At 37.5% G+C, this 25,859-nt stretch overlaps 1 protein-coding gene across 1 annotated transcript in view; it reads left to right on the plus strand.

The window, feature by feature from the left end:
• prkci (protein kinase C, iota) overlaps window positions 1-25,859 on the plus strand; it is a 34,675-nt gene that overhangs the window by 3,663 nt on the left and 5,153 nt on the right. The window contains exons 2-16 of the mRNA XM_014984306.2: window positions 6,935-7,056; window positions 10,087-10,176; window positions 11,391-11,441; window positions 12,076-12,161; window positions 12,287-12,424; window positions 12,502-12,556; window positions 14,629-14,684; window positions 15,480-15,656; window positions 17,541-17,638; window positions 19,307-19,393; window positions 19,489-19,624; window positions 19,749-19,836; window positions 21,917-22,042; window positions 22,463-22,542; window positions 24,673-24,762. Of these exons, the coding sequence (XP_014839792.1) occupies window positions 6,935-7,056; window positions 10,087-10,176; window positions 11,391-11,441; window positions 12,076-12,161; window positions 12,287-12,424; window positions 12,502-12,556; window positions 14,629-14,684; window positions 15,480-15,656; window positions 17,541-17,638; window positions 19,307-19,393; window positions 19,489-19,624; window positions 19,749-19,836; window positions 21,917-22,042; window positions 22,463-22,542; window positions 24,673-24,762 (1,480 nt within the window). The remainder of the gene's footprint in view (window positions 1-6,934; window positions 7,057-10,086; window positions 10,177-11,390; window positions 11,442-12,075; window positions 12,162-12,286; window positions 12,425-12,501; window positions 12,557-14,628; window positions 14,685-15,479; window positions 15,657-17,540; window positions 17,639-19,306; window positions 19,394-19,488; window positions 19,625-19,748; window positions 19,837-21,916; window positions 22,043-22,462; window positions 22,543-24,672; window positions 24,763-25,859) is intronic.

Below are 25,859 nucleotides of genomic sequence, written 5' to 3' on the forward strand. Positions count from 1 at the left end.
AGAAGAAGAATAAAGCGACGTTGAATAACATCGCTTATTTAGCTCAGAAAAAGCCTAAAGTTAGAAAACATCCAATGTGAAGAATGAGCAGTGCAATAAAAGAACCATTGCAGAGATCGTAAATACCATTCCCCCAGGCGTCTTAAAATGGGGAGCATTTCAGAAGACTTTTCTGTCCCGTTTTAAATCTGTCAGAAACTTGTAGTTTTATTTCACTGATGTTGTTAAAGGAAACAATCAGCGGCTTTAAGCTTGAAATGAACCTATTCTTGTGTTTTGAAGACTGTGCAGTAATATCCTCTTATGTAAATTTATAGGTCATCCCCAAGTTATTCATACTCCTCGCAGATTTAGGTTTAAATATTTATTTTAACCTTACAAAAGTGTTTTTTTCCTTACTGAAAGTAGCATTAACATTTTGGAGTGGCCCAGCCTGAGACGTAAACTGAATCTACAATAACAAATTTAGATGGACGATAAATTGTCACAGAAGTTATTGCGATAACTGATAATATTGTTGTTTTGAGTCATGGTAATGGCAAAAGAATGCAAGAACATATTCTCAAAAATCAATAAACCTTAAATTATAATGAACATTAAACGTTGGAGTTTAAATATCCAAGATAAATAAACAAAACAACAAAATTGTCTTTAATAAAATACAAGGGTTAGTTGAAATTTAAACACCAGAACGAAGATTTTATCATCCAGTTTTTGGTAGAAAGATGGGAAAAGAGAAAAATGACAAATCATGCTAATATAAATTATTGAGCTTGTTTTAATTTGTCATACGATTAATTGATTTATTGATTATTGTAACAGGCCTATCTAATGAAGAATCTCTGGAGGAAGCTGGAGATTAGGGTCATTGTTAGGAGGCCTTCCAAGACAAATAATCAAAAATACCAGTAAAAACCTGCAAAAAGCGGCAATTATAAAACAGGTTTATGTTCTATAACACTGATAAATGTCTTTGGTTATTGAGGAAGGTACAAATAATTTTTTAATGGATATTTTTTATTATTTTGAGGTCAGGAATGAGCCAGAGGATGGCTGTGTCTCAGGGTGTGAATAATATTTCTGTTTGTTGTTTTTTTTTTTTTTTTCCTGAGTCTGCCAGCTTGTGCAGGTTGGTGTCTGGTTGTCGTCGTCTCCGTCCATCACTGACTCATCTTCTTTTTGCTCTCATAAAACTAACTGTTGGTTTTTAGTTAGTTTTTCTCCACATATTATCCCAAGATTCATAAAGGGATAACAATATGATGAGACAAAACTGAACAAAACATTTTTTTTATTTTGTTTTTTTCACTTTCTTGCTGTGTAAGCAGGTAAAAACGGCAGTCTTTCAGTACGTCTAAATAGAAATTATTTTTCTTGCAGAATAGACAAATAACGCTCCAGTTTTAACCTGGAAAAAAAAAATTTTATGCAGAAGTTTAAGCTGTGATTATACAGCTTAAAAAAAAACAAACATATAATCTGTTATGCTTTTGCAGACACACAGCTGCCTTACAATAAATTTTCTGTGCATTGGAAACTAATAAGAGTTCATTATATCCTGCTTAACAGAATTAAATGTTTGGAGAAGTGATCGCTTGCAGTGTGCGCAGTGGGTGCAGGATTTTAAAATCCATTTCAGGCCCTTTGTGCAGCTGGAGGCAGCAGCATGCACTTGGCGTTGGCGCTTTGCGGAACATTATTGTTTATTGTTATTTGTGTATTTATTGCTGCTGGCTTGGATAGGCCTTTTAGAAGCCCCAGTGGCTCAAAGATAATACCCATTTCTTGGGGAAACACTTTAGGTAATGCCTGTAGTTAATACCCCATGTCAGGCATGGAGTCCAATTAACACCTGTTTCACCAGTCGGTTTATTACGAGGCTGTGCTTTCGCACTAATTGAAAAGTTCTTCACCCAGAACTCTTTTAGAAGAACGAGATAATTTATGTTTTAAAACAATTGACTCTTAGCACAAAGCGCACACGTCATTTTGTTACTTTCAAATCAAGTCCCTTCATGCATCAGCTCAACTTTAAAATTCCTCAGTGAAGCAATGCTGCTTGCCAAGGTACAGAGATTACACCAGCCTGATGGAGCAACTCAATTATTTTCCTGCTATCGGAGAAGTTTTTTCTTTTTGTTAAAGACTCCTGTTTGCATTAGTGCTTGAAGGCACTGCTTTGTTTAAATTAAAAGGTATTCCTAGTCTGTTTTCTTCTGAAAACCCCCTCAAGCGTCACGCAGCCATCCATTAGCCAATAACGCAGCTTGTTTTCAGTAGAGCTCCATCGCTGCATGTCGGATTGTTCTGCATTCTTGGACCTTGTTTGGAGCTTGTCTAGGCCTGTCACGATGTTAAATTTTACCTGAGGTTTTTGTGACAAACAATAACATTGTCGTTTTGAGACCATTTTCAAGTAACATAGTGACAGTAATGGCATAACAAATCAAGAACACATCCTCAAAGATTAAATGTTTTTTATTTCAGCAAATGACCTTTTCTGAGTCTGCATACTCCAGTTAATGATTAATTGATTACTAAATTAGTTGACTAGTTTTTCAATAATTGATTCATCACAATTAATCCAGTTAATCGTTTCAGCCCTATCACTCACTCTAAATGGACTGAACAAGCTTTGTAACATTTGAACAGAAGTCCCTCACTTTTGCTTTTGTTCTTTCCCTTGCTTGTTAATATAGTTGTTTTGTATTTAAAAGCAGAAGAACACTGCACTATAATAAGTTCAGCTTAGTCACGAATTGTCAGTCGTGACTGAAGTAAATGGTGTTTTGAACATGTGTGCGTTTTTCTCAGGAGCGACCTTGTCCACATGACTGACTGGATTGTTTCTGGCTGCTGCTGCTGCTGTTCTCCAGATTTTGTCCACTTGTTTAACACTGTAGGTGACCCCTGTTGCCTAGAGACCACAGCATCCAGCGGTCCAGATTAGCACAGTTTAGTATTATTATGAGGAACAGGATTTCTGAAGCCTATTGTCTAAACTTCTGTCTACTCTGTGTATGATTTTCATGAATCACGTATAGTAGTTACTTTCTTTGCGTTGCAGTATTGGCAGAGAGATAGAAAGTCACCCTGATCTCTCTTTAGGTCATGACAACAATCATGATGTTCAGATTATTCCCCTTTCCTCCTTCCCTCTGTAAATTAAAGGCACAGTTGGACGTTGCCGAGTTGGAGAGATGTCTCGTCTACTTGCAATGCTGTTGCTTCTTAGTCATCAACAATTAAAAGATCCCATTTGTTCAACACACAGCTCTGCTTGTACAGGGTTTCCCTCAGAAAGAGTGCTCCGTCCGGTGGTAGGGCATTATGAAGCAGTCATCCAGTGGTCCACTGTGTTTTTTAGTTAAAAAATGTTTAAAGTTGACAGGAAGTTTGAAAGTTTGATTAAGTATTTATGTTTTACTGCTGTTCATAGTACCTAAACACCAACTTTAAAGTAATAGAAAAGGCAAACAACAAAAAAATGCAATTAAAATAAATATAAAATTTTTGCATCGCTATAGCAACCAATGGCTGGACTGTAGGTTGAGCTACATCACAATCACAGCGTACATTATGAGCTAAGCTCTGTCCTAATGTCAGAAGACGTCAATTTTTGAGTTTGACCAAATCAATAGAAATATAGAATTTTTGTTTATTAAAATCTGTTTCTGTCTCATCTTGTGAGTTTGTGTTATTGTTTCACCCCTCGTTCTCACATTTGTCTTGGTGATGCGACATTTCCTCTTTAAACTACATTTTTCATTCCACGCTATTGTTTATTTTAAAGCATTTGTGTGAGGAATGATGGCAAAAGCTTCCTGCTCCCTTTTGGGCATGCTATGTTGGCATTACTCTTTTTGTCATTGTTAGACTCTTTTGATTGTTTTATGTTGACTTATTTATTAATTTCATTATTTATGTCTGATTCTGTTTTTCTCATGTCAGAAATAATTAAAAATGTAGAAAATCCAAAGCATTTCTTCTGCCTACATTCCCCAGAATGCTCTGTGGTATTGGATTGGATTTTTTTCTATGTATTGAATATTCTATCAGATGTATTATCTATTGATATTGATCATATGTCTATCATGATATATATTGTTTATTGATTTATTGACCAGCACTATGCTAGGACTAAGATGGTGCGTTGCACAGGAAATCATAAATTTAGCTTTAAAACCAATTTAATGCTTTCTTGATGTTGGGTTAGTGGAGCACTAATGAAATATGTTTAAGCAATTTGGGTTTTCTAAAAACCTGCTTTTCTTAGAACAGCTTTTTACAACCTGTCAAACTAGTGTTGAGGAAAAAAAGAAGCTGCTTGGTGTTCCAGTTTCCTGCAGGAGATGTGACCCTTATCAGAGTTTGAGGAAGTTGTTAGAAGGAGCTAAAATGTAACTCTGCAGTGAAGACTTGGGTCCAGTTACACTGGACGCAGAGGAGGCTTTATTAAGATCATCTGCACTCTCTGTGTTTGAACCATTCTCTGTGATTATGGTGTGCTTTCTGCCATCTGACGTCTTCAAAGCTGCAGGATAAAATAAAGAGCTTCGGGGCCTGGAGGTGAGATCAGACTGGCGGTGTGTAGTTGCCAGTCTTCCTCCGCCTCCCTTCCAGGCAGTGATTAACACCATCAGGAAAGAGGAAGCGGGTGAGAAAATAGAGGGAGGGCGAGGCGAGCATTAGGCCGACTCTTAACGTCAGCGTGTTATTGCTCAGAGTGCTTTATTTGCTCTACGTGCGTGATTTCCAGCCAGCCAGCCAGTTTTAATATCTGCTGTGTGGAAGATGCATTACCAAGACAAGCTACTTCACACGCTCGCCATTTATGTGAAATTGGATTATAAGCAAATAAATCACTACCTGTTGTATATTTATGTGCTGGCATGGATTTACCATTTACTGACCTTCCATACTCTGTGCTCACACTGGACTCTACATGTCCTTGACAAATTGTTTGGATTTTACCGTCCTGCTCTAAAGCTCTCAAGATGATGAAAAGCCCTTGTCAGTCTTGATGATGGCAGTAAAGATCTTCCTCCTGGTGGTCATTCCACAAAAGCCAAGACAGATTTCACACAATATCCCCTTTTTATTCCCATCTGTTTGCTGATTTTACTCATTTTAATCTCTGTCCTGATGGACGTCCCGCGCTCGGCTGCCTGAATTTAACGCCGTTGCCTGCAGACGTGTAAAAGCTTGTACGTACCACCCCCATCCGCTCTTATAAGGTTGTAAACTGTGGGAACCCACAGTGCTGTGGTCAGATAACATCAATACTCTTGCTGTCATAAAAAAGTGAGAAATGATTCCTTACTCGGTTTGATGCGGTTCTGTCATTTTTAACCCCTATTCCGTGTATTTAATCTACACCTCATAGTTTTAGTTAAATACTTTTTTGTGATAATTTCCCATCAGAAGAACCTTAAATTTAAAACAGGATGTTGCCACCAAATTTTACAGGATGAGGTGGAGAGTTAGTTACTGAACCAAAGCTCCTTTAGATCTAGAAAAATATCAAATCTGAAGTATTTTTCTGATCCGGATAACTATGGAAAGGGATAATAGATTATAGAAAATCTTTGTATTTCCAGACTTGCGTCCATTAAGACCATAAATTAAAAATTAAATCAACTGGTTTCGTATGTATAAATGTGTTGCTCCCACTCATTCTTGAGTTTCTGTGTCCCTTGATCTTGTTTTGCTGATATTTCTTGAACTTTCGTCATTCTGTGCGAATGAATAAATTTGCAGTTGTAACAAACTCAAAGTCTGAGACTTGCAGCCAAGTGTTGTATTTTGTGAGTGCATGTGGCTCAGATGAATGGAGTGTTTTATTTTTTTCAGTGTCAGTGTGTGTTGCTGACGACAAATTAAAAAAATAATTGCCTAGCTATAAAATGAAAAGGCCTTTGATTGTTTGGGTTTACCCAGAGAAGTTATTTGGTTTTGATCATTTCATCCTAACTGTTGGCAGCGTTTTAATTGTTCTGACATTTTAAACCAGATAGGCTGTCCATAAATGATTAACAAGGAAAGAAAGACAGGATAATAAATAGCTATTGAATGGATTAAACCAAGTTTTCTCAATTTATTTAATATACTTCACACTACAGAAACTCTTCAACTTAAGTTTTTATTGGCATATTGCTCTATTACAGTTTTAAAATATATAATTATAACATAATGAAATTAGGCATTTAAATAGACCATATAAAATTATGTTCCAGAGTCCACTAAAAAGTTTATTTTTGCAGAGCTGAAAAGGCGTAATTATGCTCCACTAATCTGGAACAAACTTCCACAAAGCTACAAATCAGCCGAAACACTGAGTTCCTTTAAATCAAGGCTATAAAGGCCATCTGTTCAGAGCTGCCTTCATCAATAATAAATTGAACATTGATAAATATTTGATGTATGTTATTTGGGCAATGGTTTTGCTGATGGCATTTGACAAAATGTAATGTTTATTGGTTGTTTCATAATTGTTTAATGTATTGTTTTTATGGCATAAAGCACTTTGAACTTGTTGCTGGAATGTGCTTTAAAAATAAACTAGACTTGACTTAAGCTAAGTAAATGGCATAGAAGCCAAACTCTGACACCAGTTCTGTTGGGAGGAATGGGCCAAAATTCAAGCAAACTAATGTGAAGGTGTGGAAGATACTGAAAATATTAAGGAAGTGTTTGTAAACTTGGTTTTGAAGACAGTAAAAGAAAAAAACTCTTAACATTATTTGAGTTTTATTCCCTTAAAGAACTAAATGTGTCACTGTAATGATTTAATTTGAAAATGTGCTGTAACACTGATCAGTTTTTCTTTTTCTCAATCCCAGCATGTGTGAGATTTATGCCCAAGCTGATGGCATGTGTTTTGTATTGCCATAGCTCCTTAAGTGTTTTCCTCTTTCTGTTTTTCCCCCTGCAGGGACATCATGATCACACATTTTGAACCGTCCATCTCTTATGAAGGCCTTTCTGGTGAGGTGAGAGACATGTGCTCAATGGACAATGACCAGCAGTTCACCATGAAGTGGATCGATGAGGAAGGTGTGTTTATCTCTGCATTGTCAGCGTTTCTCTCTCTCACTCTCTTTTTTTTTTTAACAAAAACAACAGTGAGACTGGGAGCAATAGAAGCTCCTGCTGCTGTTTATCTGAAATGAAAAAAGTGCAGATGTTTTTAAAAGCCGATGTTTACGGAGTTAGTGGGTAAATTTGCCTACCGCAGGTGGTGTCAAACCTTCCTATGAAAACAAGTTTACATAAAGACACACACATCCTTGTTGTCGTTCTCCTCTGAGCTCAGAGGTGTGCAGCTCTTGTATTCAGTCCTGTTAGTCAGGCAGCAGTAATGGTGTCACAGGAAAGATTGAGCCATCAGATCGTTGAGCCCAGGAGGAGGTCAGCTTGCCAAAACTCATTAGACTCAGACTAACTCCCACTTGTAGCCTCCCACATATAATCAGCGGAGTCATTATGTGTGGGTAATAAACAACGCTTGGTGGTCCTTCCTAAGTAAACAGTGGAGAGGAGGCTGTCTTTCCTACTGCCTAATTAATAAAAAACAGTTTCATGCAGCTGTGCATGTGAGGTTTTGCCACTGTCATGATCAGGTGTTTCTAAAATTATTAATTTAAACAAAGAACACGACGAAAAACGGTCAAATAGTACTAAATTAGAATATCAGCAATTCAATGAAAAAAATGTTATAGCTCAATGGCAAGCAATACATTATAGGTAATGGAGAATAATATTGTGTACTAATATGTTCATATACTACAGAGAATGGCCTCTATCATTCCTCCTGTCCTTCTAAGATGCTTTTTTTTCTTTTCTCTTGTTCACGAGTGGATTAGTAAATAAATTTAACCATTGCAGACCTTGTCCTGAATACACATTTTGAGTCTCTTCTAAACTCTTCAGTTGGCTTTGCTTAAAATTATTTCAGTGACAGTGAGCCATTTTCCCACCACAGCTTTTCCTTCCACTCAACTTTCTACTAAGAACCATTAAAGCTTAGAACCATTAAACAGCCACCTTTTTTTTTTTAACCCCACAAATCTTTCGTCTGATCTTTATCACACTGTGTAATCAATCTCTATACTAGACAGGTTTATCTTATTGAATCAAAAACTAAAATAACCTTTACATTTTATGTAATCTATGGCTTTAGTTTTGTAATTCATGAAAGCAAAAAAAAAAAAAAAAAAAACACATTTTTTTTCTAAATTGAAATTGGAAATTCCAAAAACAGCTGAGTTTCTTTCTTAGTTGTCTGTCCTACACAGAATCACAGATTACTGACATCTGACATAAACTTGGCGGTGTTGGATGCTGCCATGTACTTTCTCTTTCGCGTCACTTTAATTATTTTAACCACAGGTGCTTTGCTGGGGAAAATATGCAGTTTTAAAACAACAAACTAGGTCATCTATGTTTCCATACACACATAAGACTCTTAAGTACTTCTGCTTGATAGCGGAAAAAATATTTAAATGTAGTGATAATAAAACAAATGGATGATAGCGTTGTCACTTAATCGTTCATTCTGGTAAATAACTAACAGCTACTGGATAGTAAAATAAAAATAAACCAGCTGCTTGTTGGAAGTTAGTCAATTATTAACATACAGAAGCAGTTTTTACAGTATGTGTCACAGTTTCTGTTCTTGTGCTAATTGCACAAGCAGCAGCTGGTTGTCATGGCAGGCGCACCGAGACCAACAGGATCGGTAGACGCCGCCGCGGCACCTGGCTCTTCCTGTTAAAGGAATGTCGGGCGTCTGAATATCTGAGCGGCATTTTTGATGTTTTTACCAGGTAGAGTGAAACTGAAACATCATGTACTGCAGTCTGACACAAACATACTTGATTCAAAGTGTGTTTTCTGTCAGGATATTCCAGTGTTGCTGAAGCCTACAGGTAACGTCAGCCACAGCCTGAAGACACGCTGGGAAAATTAAGATTGTTCCACGTCTTAGTGAAAGTTTCTAAGTACTCCAGTACAGTCTGAGATTTCTGTTTGGTTTTCCAAATATCGCCGGAGAACACAGTTGTAATGCGGGTTAATTTTATTCTGCTGCTGCAGTGATTGTTGTTGCGTGGGATGTGGGGACGAGTGTCATGACGGGGGGCCGTGATATCCTTGAACAAGCAGCCCACTGTGCATCAGGCTGCTGTCATGATTAGTGGCGTGGGGTGTGTTTAGTTCCTCAAAATGGAAAGTATTTCCTAACATTCGAAGGTGTGACTTTAAATCTGGAGTCATAATGATTCATGCACCTGTAGTTGGTGTGCTGTTGGCTGGCATGTAAATTTTATGACCCCACTGAGAGGCTGAGGTGTTTGACAGCTAGAAAAAGTTAAAAAGAAACAAGTACAACACCAAGAAACACTGCAGCAAAGTTAGTTTTTTTTTTTTAGGAACAAAGCTGATTCTAAACATGAGCAGGAAGAATAATAATGAAAAAAATTACATCAGAGATGACAAAATACTGACTCACCAAACTGTGACCATTATAAATGAACAAACTGGATTACACATTTTAGTTTGTACAGTCACTTTAATTATTTACAGTGTATTTGTGGAGGTGGGGGAAAGAGGAGAGCCTTTATTTTATTTATTATCATTTACAGCGTTATATTTCCTACACATAAAATATGTATGTATATGAGTCCACTAGAAAGTTTTATTTGTGCAGTGCTGAAAAGGCATCTTTATTTCTTCGTGATAAATTCCAGTTAAATGTAAAAAAAAAAAAAACTGTAGTCAATATTATTTTTAACTATGAATAAATTTGATTGAACGCAGTTACTGTATGCATAAAAATCAAACTTCTTTATGTGACGGATGCGATAAAGAAGCATATTACAAATGGGGAATGTTTATCAAGAGCTGTTTTTGTTTTTGTGGGGTTATGGTTGCTGTCTTGCAGCCACAACCATTCAGGAAAAAAAAGTTTAACCCAGGTTAATGTGAGTCTTTTCCTGTTGATCACTACTTTAATTGATTACATGGTTGTTCAAATGGTCTCTTGAGTTACATATGTTTAATGATGATGTGTCTCTGGTTTATCAGGTGACCCCTGCACCGTGTCGTCTCAGCTGGAATTGGAAGAAGCTCTTCGCCTCTATGAACTCAACAAAGACTCTGAGCTCACAATCCACAGTGAGTTTATCATTATTTTTATTTAAACTGACATGACTTATACCCATTATGACCCCCCCCCCCCCACACACACACACAGATCCATTTGTGTGTTTAGACTTTAGTTTGTAAATATGTTTTACCCAAAACTTCATTAGTTGACAGTTTTGCCTTCACCTGGTTCAAATTATGTGATGGAAATCTGTTATTGCATTTTAGTTTTAAAAAGAGGAATCAAGTCATTTGCCTTTTTGAATGTTTTTCTAATATTGTGTTAAAAAAAAAGCTTAAGACGTCAAAATCTGCAGAATGTGCTATTTTTTTTTTATTTTTTATTTTTAGAAAAATCAAGTGAGAAAATAGTCACTGCTGTTGGTTTACAGAATAATGTATATTTATCTAAACATATAAAGCAGAAATGTAATTGTAAACTTCATCGATGTTGGTTGCATTTTGCTGTTTTTGCATCTCTGCATGTCGCCTTTAGGACTATTTTTGAACACAAACATCACCTAAACGTACAGTTAATTGTCCAGTGACCTGTAAAGACAACATTACTTCCACTGTTGCTCATTTTGAAGCCTTGAAGCCAGTTTACTTTCCTACGTCTAAGCCGAATGTTATTGATTATTATTGTGCAGCCTCTTGGATCTTGAGGGTTTTAACTCAGGTGCTGCTCTGGGTTTGAGGGTTGATTGACAGGTTTTCTGTGTGTAAGCACGCTCTCTGGGGAAAACGGGGACAGGTTCTGTGCTTAATGTAATGTTTTAATTAGATCAGAGGCGCCGGGTCAAGAGTGCACTGGATGCCACATGCATGGAGGTGGAGGGGTTTTGAGGGTGGGAGGAGATGTGCTGGTTCCCCCTCGGGGGTTGCCAGATCTGCTTGTTAGCAAGCTTGTTGGCCGCGGCCCACGCCTCCCCTTTGAGTCACGCTGCTCCAGGTCGAGGTTGCTGCCTTTTCCCCTCTCATTGGCTGCTATAATCTTGTTTCTCCTCTCGCTTCCCTGGAAGTGACCTTTGCAAAAAATGCTTATAAGTGTTTTTACAAATTTCTCCAGTTAAGAGGCCTTTTCTACTGGTGGTAAATGCTAAGGAGGCCGCGCTTTAGAACTCTTTACATTTATCACCGACTCGTTTACTCCTTTTCAAAGCAGCGCCGCTGAAGCTGATGGGAGAAGATGAAAATATTATAATATTATTGCTAAGTTAAAATGATGTTTTCTTCTTTTCCAGTATTCCCTTGTGTACCCGAGAAACCCGGTATGCCTTGTCCAGGAGAGGACAGTGAGTTCAACTTGTTTTCTTCATTTTTAGACCTTTTTTAAGCATCCTGAAAAATTTATAATTTACCTGAAAAAAATGTTAGAATAATTATTAGGTATGATTTAAAGATTAATGCAATTTTGCTGCCTTTTCTTCCTCTAGTCCCTCTTAAATAAGGGTTCTATTCCAAACCAAATACGAAGCATTCAGTTTTTGTTTAATTTATTAATAAAACTAAAATAAATGTCACATGTCAAACTCTGGGTTTTGCAGAATTTTTAAATTTGACAAATCTGTTGGAAATTTTGAGCCAATCTTTAATCTAAATTGCTCCAGCTGTATTTAAAATAAGTGAAATATGTTTTTACCACTTTCCTCATTGTTTTGTTTCTTTTTTTTAACATAAATATAAAATGTTTTTGTATTCAAACTCTATAAAGTCTTTAAAAACTGCATAAAAATCTAGAAACCTCAGTACACATAACACTGAATGTATGAGTCCTGGTTATTGAAAAACAACATTGCTAGCTCAAAAACAAGCTATACAAGTTACAGCTAAACTATTAGCTGAATTGACAATCTTTTGGTGTTTAAACCAGTTTAAATGGCACCATTTTACATTCCTGTATTGAGACCAGTCTGTTTCTCTCCATAGAGTCGATATATCGCCGTGGCGCTCGACGCTGGAGGAAGCTTTACTACGCGAGCGGCCACGCCTTTCAGGCCAAACGCTTCAACAGGGTGAGACAAGACACTGAGATCAATCTAAGGGATTTATTTTGGTTTTGTACATTATATTTGATAATGTTTTTGGTATAAAAAGTATTTTGTGATGACGGTTCCCCTCTGTTGACCCTCCCATGCAGCGAGCTCACTGTGCCATCTGTACGGACCGAATCTGGGGTCTGGGACGACAAGGTTACAAATGCATCAACTGCAAACTGCTGGTGCACAAGAAGTGCCATAAACTGGTGACGGTGGAGTGCGGTCGACCGATGATTCAGGTGAGATCTGTCACAAATCATCACAACTTATCAGATCCTGCATAGCCTGACGATTCTTAATGGTGGAATCTATTTAGGAACCAATCATGCCCGGCACGCAGTCAAGTCATCTAGACCCAGCCGATCACCAAGGTAACACATTTTTATTTAAATCTACATTGTCGTTTTATATGTTGTTAGTTGAAACAGGGATTCATCGACTCAAAACACAGAAGACTCAATGATCAATGATTTGATTGAAAAAGTGAGCCTTTACATTTATTTCTGGTAATTCAGATTCTTATAGCTTAAAACCAACATTCAGTTTTCATAAAAGCAGAATGTTCCACAGACCAATAAAAATAATTTTAATATAGAAATGCAAAGACATATTCTTGCCTAAATAATCACCTGGAAGACTGTTAAAGGTTTTCCATTGATTAAAGCAACAAAACCTCATTGCTTCAGAATACTCAGTCTGGCAGTATTCAACCATATTATTGGAAAGTTGAGTGAAAGGAAAAATGTTTTTTTTTCTTCTTTTTTTTTTTAAATAAAGGTTGCAGCAGGTTGTGAAGGAAAAACGTATTTAAAAGTTCTGAGGATCTGAAGGAAGTCTCTCCAGTATCCACTCTGTTTCAAGCATCTATTTTATTTGTTTTATCAAGTCCAAAGTCAACATGATGAATATCAAGAAATGTTAGAGCACTTCATGCTTCCTTCTACTGATAAGGTTTATGGAGAAGTTCATTTCCCAGCAGGACTTTGCCCAAACAATAACAATACAGCCTTTAATCATGATGGTGTCACCGTGGTTGACTTGTTAGCAAACTGGGCCGACCTAAATAAATCCCAGAGAGAATCAAAGAAAGACGGGTAAGGCCCAAGACTGACAGAGTGGATCAGCTGAAGGGTTGGTGTTAAAGAAACCTCCACTCCACGCTGCATTGATGCAAAAAAACATCCCTAGGTAAAATGTTTAGGTTTTCATTAGCTGTAAGCTGTGGCCACTAAAATAAACATTTGAGATGGATCACTGTGAATTCCTGGAATAACTTTGGATGATATTCTAATTTGAGATGCATCTGAAGTAGCAGTTTCTAAATTTGGCCTTTGCTGAGCTTCAGAAACGCACAGTTAATACGAGGGCTGGATGTCTAACCTTGAAAGTCTAAAGCAAAGATACGGGGCTACTTTAAGTTGTTTGTGTTATCACACAAATATTATTATTATTTTTTTTTTTTTAAGCAACACCAAACTCCTCCATGCGTCTGCATAGTAGTCAATCAGCTGCACCAGAATACATTAAGGCCTTTTGTTGTTGTATCAACCCTCCAGCCCGTCTACTTTGCAGAATCAGAACCAAACATGGAGAAGCAGCAACCAGTTTTTATGTTCCTGCAAAACTGCTGAAATACTGAGTTCCTTTAAATCCAGGCTAAAACCCCCATTTCAAATAATAACTTTTCATTACTTTCCTTTATTTTGCTATTGTTAAATGTAAATGTAAAGCACTTTGAGTCACACTTTTATTTACTTTTTAGCTTATTTGGAGTTCACTTGATGACCTGGAAAAAGATTTCTGATTAGAATCTAAAATAATCAAAGCTTAAAACGAATAAACTCAGAGTTTATTTCTCGATGTGAGGATTTTATTTGAGAAGAATTTCATTATTTCTCTCCTTTCTCCGTCTAATGGGGTTAAAATCGAATAAGAAGAATTTAGAAGAGTACAATAATCAACTGTAACTTCATAAGTAGATTTTAAACACCCTTATTAGCTGATTGGTTTTATTTTGAGGCTTATGAACCAGATTGAAATGAGTCGACTGAAGTGAGACATTTTGGGGTTTTAGTTACTAATGATAGTGAAGCAGCTGGACCTCCTGCTGCGGATGCCGACAGACCACCTGGGTGTGTTGTGGAGCACAGATGTAAAAACATTGGAATATATCATAAACAAAGAAGGTTTTTATGTTTTAATGAAAAAAAAAAAGTACCAGAACAGATTCTTTTTCTCGTTTTAACCCAGCAGTGAGAGATTATCCAGGCACTGCAGCGAGCTGTGAACAAAACGTGTGACTGTCTCTCACCTATTTTCTCTCCTTCTTCTCTCTTTTCTCCTACTTGTTTTTCACCCTTCCTGCCACCCCCTCTCCTTATGTATGTCTGTCACTCTGTCTGCCACTTTTTCCGCTTGTTTTCCTCACTTTCCTCCTTCTCAGGCCCTCAGACTAAAGACTCCAGTCGGAGCTTGGATTACGATGGAGAGGAGAAATTGGTGAGAGAGAAATCTTTTGATTGTCACTGACATGACAACTTGTCATCTTGATGTTCTTTAGGGATTTAAATTGTTAGCAAGGGAGGAAACAAAATGGAATAATCAGAAATAAAAGTGGGGTTATAATCTTCTTGTTTACCTGCTGCGTTTCTGTGATACAGCGTGCAGACGTAGGCGCCCTTGCACTGCTATTGATTTCCTTTGGTGGAGCTAATTAAGTAACCTTTTATCACAGCTCTCAACAGCAGCAGCTGATTAATGGCTTGGGATGGAGTTGGGGGTTACTGTAGTTTAGAAGATGGGTAAAGAATAAATTAAATTAGGCGTTTTCTTTATGGAGATTAGAGAGAGATATTAACAGTTTTCAAGTGAAGGCAGGAGGTTGAAATAGTTTACTACTAAGATGATTATAAGAGAGGAGTGAGGAAATGGTGAAGGTGGGAGCCATGTTTACCGAGAAATATGACTGTAATACAAGTGCCTAACCTAATGCAAGCTGCATGTTGGTTTTTAATAGGCACATGGAAATCATTACTAAGATTTATTCTCAAAACGTTGCTCTGGGAGCCGCTACAATCTCATTTGCAAAGTTACCCAAAGGAAATCATCTTCCTGTCCAAACCAGATCATCAGCTCTGTCGATAGTTCACAGATGAAATTAGATTGAGAAAGGTAGCTGGATCGAAATTATTCATTTCTGATTGTCTCAGTTGACTTTGTAATCATCATATTAGGTTGTTTACTGTTTTGAATGATGTGATTTAACACCCTGTTCGTTGATTTTCCCCCCTTAAGGCACGCAGCAGTAGAGACACAGGGAAGTCTCCCACCAGCCTGGGCCTGGCGGACTTTGACCTGCTGCGGGTGATCGGCAGAGGCAGCTACGCCAAGGTGCTGCTGGTGCAGCTAAAGAAGACGGAGCGCATCTACGCCATGAAGGTCGTCAAGAAGGAGCTCGTCAACGATGACGAGGTATCTGAACCAACGGGGAGACTTAACTCGTTCTTTTTAAAAAGGCTTTTATGGGAGATTGTTTACACTAATTAGTGTTTAGCGGATGTGTTTTAAAAAATGAGATGCAGTAAAACTCCACCCACAAAGAGGAGAGAACTCTGTAAACATGCATGAAATGATTCCTTAGCAGCCTTGTACCTGTGGCTCTGTGAAAAGTGTTTGAGCCCCTGCAGATTTCTTCTGTTTTTGTCAGATCATGAAACATTTCTCAGATGAAGGCTGTTTTTATTGTGGAGGGAAAAAGAACCTACCCCTGTTATATCCTGAATTAAATGTGATTTAGACACTATAGTTTCACCAGCCACACCTGAGCCTGATTAAATCCAAGCGTGTGGAGTTAAGAATCAAATTAAAACGTTCCTCAATATAAAGGAACTGAAAAACGATGATAAACAAATCTTTATTTTCCAAATTGAGGAGGTTTTTCCCAAACTCCACCTTTTCTGTTTTTCCCATTCTAGCCATATTTATTAACCCAATTCAGTGAGAATTCAAGTGTTGTGATTCAGCAGAATATTAAGTGGATCCATTCAGGGCATTTAAATGTATTTCGCCACCATTTTGAAAACTAAGGAAAAAACCTAAACAAATCATGTTTTTCACATTTGAAACAAGAAAATCTCCTTTTAGAAATGCTTTAGAGTTGAAGGCTACAGTAAATCCATAATGATCTGGACTGCTATGTAACCTGTTTTTCAGTCGTTTGCCAAAGGAATATCTGAACTGACACAAACGGTAACAAAATCTTTAATAAAATCTCACCTTGCTTACTCTGATTTACGAAAACATTTACTGTAAACAACTCCTGTAGCCTTGCTCCTCCTACCAACATGCGGTGACACAATTTACAGTAAAGATTTTTTTCTCGATTCAGTTTAACTTTGATTTAATTTAACCTTGCTCTAAGCGTCGAGTTGGGTTTTCTTTTATTATTTTGGAGGACATTTGTGTTTCAGAGAGGTTTTTTCCACCACGACTGACCGTTTTTTTTTTTTCTTCTGAAGAGAGCCAAAGTGAGCTGAGCCCCACATTACTGGGTAACAGATAAAGTGCAGAAGCCAAAATATAGCTTTTCCTGCTTTCGGATACCAGGGAATTCTGAGAGATTCAGTGTCATCATGTGGACTCCATTTTGTTTTTTAAATTCCACATTTCCGTCTTTAAAGTTAAGGGTTAAATTGTTGCTCAACCACCACAAGACAGGTCTGGAGGGAGAAATTATACATTTAAGATCTCAAAACAAAAAATGTAAATGTTTTTTCTTGTTAGTAGTGCTGTTTTTTCCCCCGTTTACAGCCTCCATATACAATCTGATTGAAAATGAGCTGTTACTCATTGCATAACGAACATCCGTCTCATTCATCTTCTACATCTTGTTTGAAACACTTAGTTGACGCGACAGACCTCTTGAAAGCCATCAGTCTTTCTAAGAAGGTGTAGATAAACCATCATGTCATCAGAAATTGATCTGTCGACACATGTAGCAGCACAGCCGGCGGCAACAGGAGTAGTTAGCCTTGATTAGATGCACTTAGCATGATTGACAAATTGACAAGCGCCTCTCGATCAATGCTGAAGTGTTCAGCTGTCCCTGCGCTGTCAGCGTGAGCAGCATCCATGTCCAGATGTATTATCTTCCGAACATCGATGGAGTCCTCCTGCCGCTTTTTAGCTCAGCCCTTTTTGTCCCACAGCTGGCCACCGTCCATACAACCCATCCTGAAGCTTTGTAGCACGGTCGATGGGACTATCTGCTTATTCAGCTTTTATTAACTCAAGGATACTGTGTCACAATGATCTCAGATTGACGTTTGGGTGTGTCTTTGTGTGTGTCTCTTCCAGGACATCGATTGGGTCCAAACAGAAAAGCACGTCTTTGAGCAGGCCTCTAATCATCCATTCCTAGTCGGCCTCCACTCCTGTTTCCAGACAGATAGCAGGTGAGAGACGAGCTTCTTCGTCGACCCTTAGGACAGGCTGCATTTGGTGGGAAAAACTCTCAGTTCTTAATCAACTCAATATTTCCATGACGTTTTGCATGATTTAGGGCAGGGATGTCAAACTCGTTTTTGTTTTGCGCCAAATCAAGATCATGGATGCTCTGAAAGGGCCGATTGTGCCAGAATGTATCAATAAAAACCCTTCACAAATTGTTAAAATATTAATAAATTACTAAAATTAGATATCAAACATCTTTTCAGTCCTTCTAGGATTTCACGATTGTTTTTGTGATTTTCTTTTCTTTTTTGCAATAAAAATCAAAATGTTTGTGGTACTAATTTTTAAGCATTTGCGCATATTTTTGTTGGTAAATGCGACTTTTTATTACTCGCTGTATAGATCATGGACTATAATATTACATTAATTAAGGTGCAAGTCATAAAGCTTTTGACAAATTTGAGAAAAATCAGCAACAAACTCCCAATTATGTCTTTGCGCAGAAAAGTGATTTGTTAACTTTTTAGGGGGGGATTTCCACTATAATTAACAAGACACTTGAAGGGACTGACTGAGGTAATTTGACAGTAAACAGATAAAACCTCATTGATTTGATTGATAGATGATATGTAAGCACACTTGGTGTTTAGTCTAGAGTCTAGAGGGCCACATAAAAACCTTCAACGGGCCGGATTTGGCCCACGGGCCTTTAATTTGACACGTGTTCTAGGGAGTTCCAACATGGTGTCCAAACACCCTTAAAAAGTCATAAATCGATATATGTAAAATTATATTAATAAAAAACAATAAGTTTTTTTCAGTGCAATTAATAGCTTTCAGAATTCAGATGCTCTGAAAGAAAATGCTCTGGTCAAATGAAATCAAAAATGTAAGCGTAGGGATTCCCAACTCCAGTGCGGGCGAGGAAAAACAGCAAAAGAGGTTTTTTAAGAAATCAAGTGAGTTTCAGCTGTGAATAGCTAAACTATCAGGGACAGTAAGGATTAAAAAAGCTTTAAATTTGTTGACAATCTTTTGCAAAACGTCTCCATTCAATCTGACCTTTTCCCCATGAAGAACAGGGAACATTTTAGCCTCCTCATGTCAAAGTTTTTAGAAAATTGCCAAAAAAAAATTGCGTCTTTAGTAGCAGTGAAAGGACAAACAAAATGCACACCACACTTTGTAGATTTCTGTTAGCAAACTGATTTTAAAAACCATGTGGCTTTTGCTGATCCATTTACCATATGTAGCACCTTGTTGGTGTATCACATGAAATACCAAATTAATAAACAAATGTTTCAGCCTGTAAGGTTTAGAAAAAGTGAAAATGTTGTGGTTAAATATAAAACATCTTTCAAGTTTGAAACAGTCATGTAAAGAAACCATTCAGTCATTACAGAATTTACCCATTTGAGTGTTTCTAAATGACACGTTGGGGTATTTCTGCATCTAGACTGGAGTGCGTTTTTCTGTCAATGAATCTGTGAAGTCACAGTTCAGGTTGTGGGAGATTCCCATCATGAAAAATATTCAAAAACACCACTCAATGTTTAAACCTAAAAATAGCAGAGGGAAGTTGGATGGACTGTTTGTGTTGTCCTGTGTTTTGTGCTGCTAGCCACTCACCAGAAAAGCAATTTAACAATAAAAATGTATTTTCTCTTCAGACTCTTCTTTGTTATCGAATATGTAAATGGAGGCGACCTCATGTTCCACATGCAAAGACAAAGAAAACTCCCAGAAGAACACGCCAGGTATAAACCCAGTCCGTTCCTCTGGTTTGTTTAAGAAAAAACAAACAAACAAACAAAAAAAACCACGATCCTGATGATTGTTCCTGTTATTTCAGATTCTATTCTGCAGAGATCAGTCTGGCACTCAACTACCTCCACGAGCGGGGAATCATCTACAGAGACCTGAAGCTTGACAACGTTCTGCTGGACTCTGAGGGACACATCAAGCTGACAGACTACGGCATGTGCAAGGTGTTTGTTTTCCTGTTAACGCGCGAACTAATGATGCCACAGTGCACTTTGGATAAAAGCACCTGCAGAGCTCCAGAAGTGTCGGCTTACTGATTTCAGCGCGCTGATCTTTCTGTTTTTGCAGGAGGGTTTGAGACCAGGCGATACAACAAGCACTTTCTGTGGTACCCCTAATTACATCGCTCCTGAAATACTCAGAGGAGAAGATTATGGTGAGAATTATGACGGGGAGGCACTTACCAGAAATGCTATCCGATGATTGCCTATGAAAAGTTACAGAGGAGTTATGATTCGATATCTGAAATGATGCTTTCAGTCGTAATGGCAGCTGCAAAAGCTGAGCTGCATGTTTATCTGAACAAGATGAGGGCAGATGAAATGTAGTTTATGTCAGGAAAAAAAACAGAACCTAGGAAATAAATGAATACGAAAGTAGACAAACTTAATTGGGAAAGTTTTAAACTTGCTCAAAGGTGCATGAGCTTTGGAAAACAGTGTGGTGAAAGGCCGGCCTGATGACTCCAAGTCTAGCGAGACACATTGACGGCAAAGGTTGCCTTTAGTTTCAGCTGCTCAGATAAATGTCACTTTGTTCTGCTGAGATCCTCGGCTATAATTATCGACACGCAAAACAATAAAATAAAAATAGGAAAAGCTCCCCGGTAACCAAAGTGGTATCATAGCGACAAGTCTTCCTAGTTTTTAAGAAAAAAAAAAAAGAAGAAATAACTGTTTACAACTCAGATTTTCACTGTCACAGAAACCATTATTTACATTAAAATTATTCCTTATTGTTTTTCACTTTGTTGTGTCTTGTGGTTCAGTTAAACGCTCTGCTTGGTGGCAGCCACGCATTTCAAACCAAGCTTTAAAGAAACTACAGTAATTTGATTTGACGTCGTTTAGTTTCAACATGAGAATCCTCTTTGAAAGACACAACGGCTCACAGTTACCCAAGCCATCGCTAACTGTTGGCATTGATTTAAAAGGGAAGTTTGAACCCAAATCGAGAAATCTTTTCACAATAGAGGAACCTAAAAAGTTAAAAGCTCTTCACTCATTTCACTTTACATTACTCTAGGAACTACCATTAATAAAATACAGAACTATGAAGGTTTATTCTTTTTGTAAAGTTTTTTTTTTACTTTAAAAGTATGATTTATTGGTAGATGGGAAAGAGGAATGTAATAGAGCTGCACACTGTGTTGAAAATTAATTATTACAGTAACATCAGTGTATTTAATTTCCCCAAGGACATTTTTGAATATACCTGCTTTGACCTTTATATTCCTACTGTCTTTAATTTGCACATTTGATGCGTATATTCATCAGAGCAGTAGATGCCAAAGGTCACAGAGAGAGCTGGAAACATCACGATTATAGGAGAGAATGAGAAATTGAGACTTGTTGGAGGTAAATGTGGGGTTTATTGGCACATTTGTCCCACAGTTAAGCCAAATAGCATGCATGCTAGAGCCAAAAAACACCCAGGCAAGTAGATAAAGATAAATTAAGGTTAAGTATTTGTTGCTAAGGTTTTAAATGTCGTCTTTTTAGTTCATGTGCAGTTAAATCAGCTTTTAACAACCTTTAGATGTCTTGAATTTAAAGAGGACCTATTAAGCAAAATTCATATTTTACATGTTTTTTTTTTCATTTGCTTCTTAAAATTATCAGAACGCTTTAAAAAAAAAAAAACCAAAAAAAAACCCCTAAGCCGTTCTTTTGGCAATAAGTTAATTTTTAATTCAAAAACCTTCAGATTGTTCAATCACAATCAATGGGCTCTACACCATTACCTAGCAACCCCGGCAAAGCGCAGCCCGTCACCTAGCAACCCCCAGTAGAGCTCCAGCGTATACAATGGCTACTGGAAAAGAAAAGTGTTTTGTTGTTGAATTAGCCCCCAAAAACCACTTGCTGCATTCTTGTTTGTTGTGTAGGAGGCTCTACTTCTGCTCTTCAAAGATGTATGATTGTATAATTGGCAGCCATTTTCATATGGGGTGTAAGCGTTGAATTGGGGGGGCATGGCCAGCAAGAGCTATTAAGCTTTAAAGTGACTAAGAGGCCCTAAAGCAGCTCATCTGAAAATAGGTAAAACTGACCAGACTGAAATATTATAATCTAGGAATGATTTTGTGCAAAGAAAACATAATAAAGACATTTTGAATAACCTGTAGATCGATCCTTACCTGTTCAAGGAAGCATAATGGGTCGCCTTTCGTCTCTGGAACGTAAAGAAGTCATGTCTCTGCTTTACAGATATAATCTCTAATGTGTGTCTCTCAGGGTTCAGCGTGGACTGGTGGGCGCTGGGCGTGCTGATGTTTGAGATGATGGCGGGCCGGTCGCCCTTCGACATTGTCGGCAGCAACGAAAACCCAGACCAAAACACAGAAGACTACCTCTTTCAAGGTATAACTCGCAGAGAAACGCACTGCTAAGATTTATAGTTGGACGGGAGGCAGGGGGGAAATAAAACCTACTGTGATGAAGCATCCAACACCTTTTTATCGACACCTTTATAACGGCTTCTGTCGGTGCCAGGCACATGCCATCTGTTGCTGGGAAATGTGTGAAAGTATGTGTTTTCCCTTTATTTCATTATTAAATATGCTCCCAGAATGTGTTTGTGTTCTTAGAATAGCCAGTGAGATGTTGGATCTGCAGACCGATACATAATTCAACACACGTTATCACAACATGGATCACAGAGCTGCAGCATGTTCAGCGCTGGGGGTCCGAGCTGCAGCAGTGTCAATAACCTGACATGTCGGCATGAGGAGAGTGTGTCAGTCTCAATGCCTCTTTTTTTTTTTTTTTTTTTTGTCGCAGTTATATTGGAAAAACAGATCCGAATCCCACGCTCATTGTCAGTGAAAGCTGCCAGCGTTCTCAAAGGTTTCCTCAACAAGGTATGAAGGGGTTAAACAGGCTAAGATCCGTTTCTGCTGGGAATTACATTATCATATCCATGTTGGACTGATTCCACCTCCTTCTCTATTGTGTTCTCTTTTTCTCTAACTTGCCCACACACACACACACACACACACACCACTTTGATTTCCATGTTTCCATACATTTTTATTGTGTATTGAAGGATGACATTTGAACAACGTAAACATATTTCTGTAGTTGAGCAGAAAGTTTAAAAATCTTCTAGAAGTTGCCAGGAATGTACTTGTGTAGAGATATAGATCGTCTGTCCATGAAGAGCTTTCGGTCAATGAAATCATCTTAAATTACGCTCCTAAAATAAACCAGAAGTCGATGTAATTGCATCAGTCACATGTAAAAAATACTTAGGATTTTCTCAAAAGCCTGGCAGCTGCATTTTAGGCAACTTGTAGCTGTTCTAGTGAGGCATTGGCGTAATCAGGTCGGGATGAAAAAGAAGCACAAACGATTATTTGCAGTTCAGAACAAGAGACTGTAGCTGCTTTTCGATTATAAATATGTCTAAAACCTTTTGGAGATGCAATTTCACAATTGCAGTGTTTTCATTAAATGAGAAATGCTATTAAAATCACCTGTGAACAATCTTGTTTATGTGATAAATCATTAAAAATCATGGCGGCGGTGGATGTAAACACTTAAATAAGATTAGAGCTGGGTGATGTGGCTTGAAAATAATTTTTTGTAATCCAAAAATTTGATTTAATTGTCTTTTAAACTTGCTTTTTTCCTTAAAAATGTAATATAAATGGCAGAAAATATCTTTAAAAAAAACATGCTTTTATTTCAATCATTCCTTCTGGGAGATGATCTGAATTCAAAAGTCGATATAAATAGGACTGTGTAAAAAAAAATGCAGATTTAGCGTAGTTTTGAGGTTGTTCTAATGTTTTTGTTTTGTTGTCAGTGTTGGTGATACCTGTCATGAATAGTGCTACTAATATTTTCCATAAAGTGCCCAAGTGACAGACATGACAATGCAACACTCACTGTGTGGGAGAGATGTTGGCTCATCCTGAGAGGTCACACAGACAGTTGTCCCTGAATTTGTTCGTTGATTTAAATCGACCATTAATCATCACTAGATGTGCTCAGTTCAAACTAAATTAGCCGCACTGTCATCTAAATGACTGTAATATCTCTAAAAATAGATCAAAAACCACCTTACTGGAAATTTGTCTTGAAGAATATGTAACATGAACCAGTTGATGGACTCATGTAAGGAGTATTATGACTCATTTGAAAGGGAATGTATTATTTAAAATGAACATTTTGTACATTTTTGTACTTTCTACTTCTTCTAAAAACAGCCTAAATGCTTAAAAAACCCAAACACCTAGCCATGTTTTAACGTTTTTTGTTTCCTTGAAAATGAGTGTTTCAAAAACCTCCAGAATGTAACGTCACAGATCAGCAGGCACTGCGCCGTTTCCTAGCAACCAAGGTGGAGTTCCAGCCCGTTACCTCACAACCCAAGCTGAGCTCCACCATGTTTGGTCAGCTGGTTTTACCAGCAGCCATTGTACAGCAGCCATTGTATGTCCTGTACAATGGCTTCTGGAAAAACAAAAGTGTTGTGTTGTTGACTTACCATCCAGAAACCACTTGCTGAAAACTTGCTGATTGCGCAGGAGGCTCCACTTCTGCTTTTCAAAGTTGTACAGTTGTATAATTGTGCATCTGTTTTTCACTTGCCAGTATAGGCATTAAGTGGGGGGTGTGGCCCACAGCAGCTTATTTGGATTTAAAGTGACAAGACACCCTAAACCATCTCATTCTGAAAGCTCAGAATAGGCAGAACTGATCAGACTAAAAATCATGATTGAAGAGTGATTTTGTGCAAAAATAATAAATGTTTTGTACAGCCCACACACCACCCTAAAACTGTTCAAGGAAGCATCATATGTTACCTTTTGAAGGTGAATTCAAATGAATTAAAAAGCTTCAAATTTTTTGGCCTTCGTTTATTTGTCTGTCCTCAGTTTCTCTTCCTTGTCACTCGCTCCTCATCCTGGCTGGACATGTTGTCTCACTCCTCCTGCTGTCATCTCCCACCGTCTCTCACCCTCCTCTCACCTTCATTCCCACAGGATCCCAAGGAGCGTCTGGGCTGCCACCCTCAGACAGGCTTCGGAGACATCAACGGCCATCCGTTCTTCCGAAACGTCGACTGGGAACTTGTGAGTGATTTTTTTCTTTCTTTTTTTTTTTTTTTTTGTATGTGTGCTTTTGCTGTTTCATCCTCAGTCAGTCATGATGATTATTCAAATAATCGTCAACTAATTTAGTAATAGATTAATTACTAACTGGAGCATACAGATTCAAAAAGGCCTTATTTTTTAATGGCAGCAGCCGCAGAGCAGTTAAACAAAAACTGTACAAAAATATGTAAATTTTGCATTTAAGATGGAGAATCTGTGAATATGTTCTACTCAGAACTCAGGGTTTTAGCTTCACATGGTTCAAATTCTGTAGATAAATTAAAAAAAAATCTCCTATAAGGCATCTTATTGAGCTAAGCAGAAAAGGCTGAGCTTTCATGTTGATGTTAAAAGTATTTTTTAGCTGGAGATGCTTCCTATGCTACTAATGATCAAGTGTTCACTAATGGAATGCGGTTAACGCATTTCAGGCAGTAAAATGTTTTTCTTATTTGAAAAAGAAGTTAAAATATTTGCAACTTTTAATGGATTTCTAATATTGTGTAAGAGGGCTTAAAAAATCTGCAGAATTTGATAACTTTTCTCAGGTTAATCATCAGAATAAAGGATAGATTAATCGCTAAGATGTTTGTTGGATTTAGCCCTAAAATAAGCACGACAAAAACTGTTGTAATGTTAAATATCCATCAAATTCTTAAATAACCATTGCTTCACCATTCCTCCAAATATTGTTCGATACATTTTTTCCTTCCACTCACTTTTCTACTAAAATCACATTTGAAATCCTACCCACGACTGTGAAGATTGTTTCTCTTTCCTTTCAACTTTCCATTAATGCAGGGATGTCCAAACTTTTTGCCATGTGGGCCAAAAAAACAACCTAAACTCAAACAAATAAAGATTTTTACAATAGTGTATGTGGGCCATTGTAGATAGAAATTATTTCGGCCAAAAATTCAGAAATGTTGTGATTTATTTCTAAATTTTCTACAAAATTTTTCAAAAAAAAAAAAATCTGAAAATTTCAAGCTTTTTGTAGAAAATTTCTGTTAACCTAAAAATTTGTTTTCTCTAGAAAATTTCTTTGATCTCAACATTTTTTGACAGAAATTTAC

The sequence above is a fragment of the Poecilia mexicana genome, unplaced genomic scaffold, assembly GCF_051168715.1.
Source record: "Poecilia mexicana isolate PSO_F unplaced genomic scaffold, ASM5116871v1 scaffold_17, whole genome shotgun sequence".
In the NCBI taxonomy this organism is placed as follows: domain Eukaryota; kingdom Metazoa; phylum Chordata; class Actinopteri; order Cyprinodontiformes; family Poeciliidae; genus Poecilia; species Poecilia mexicana.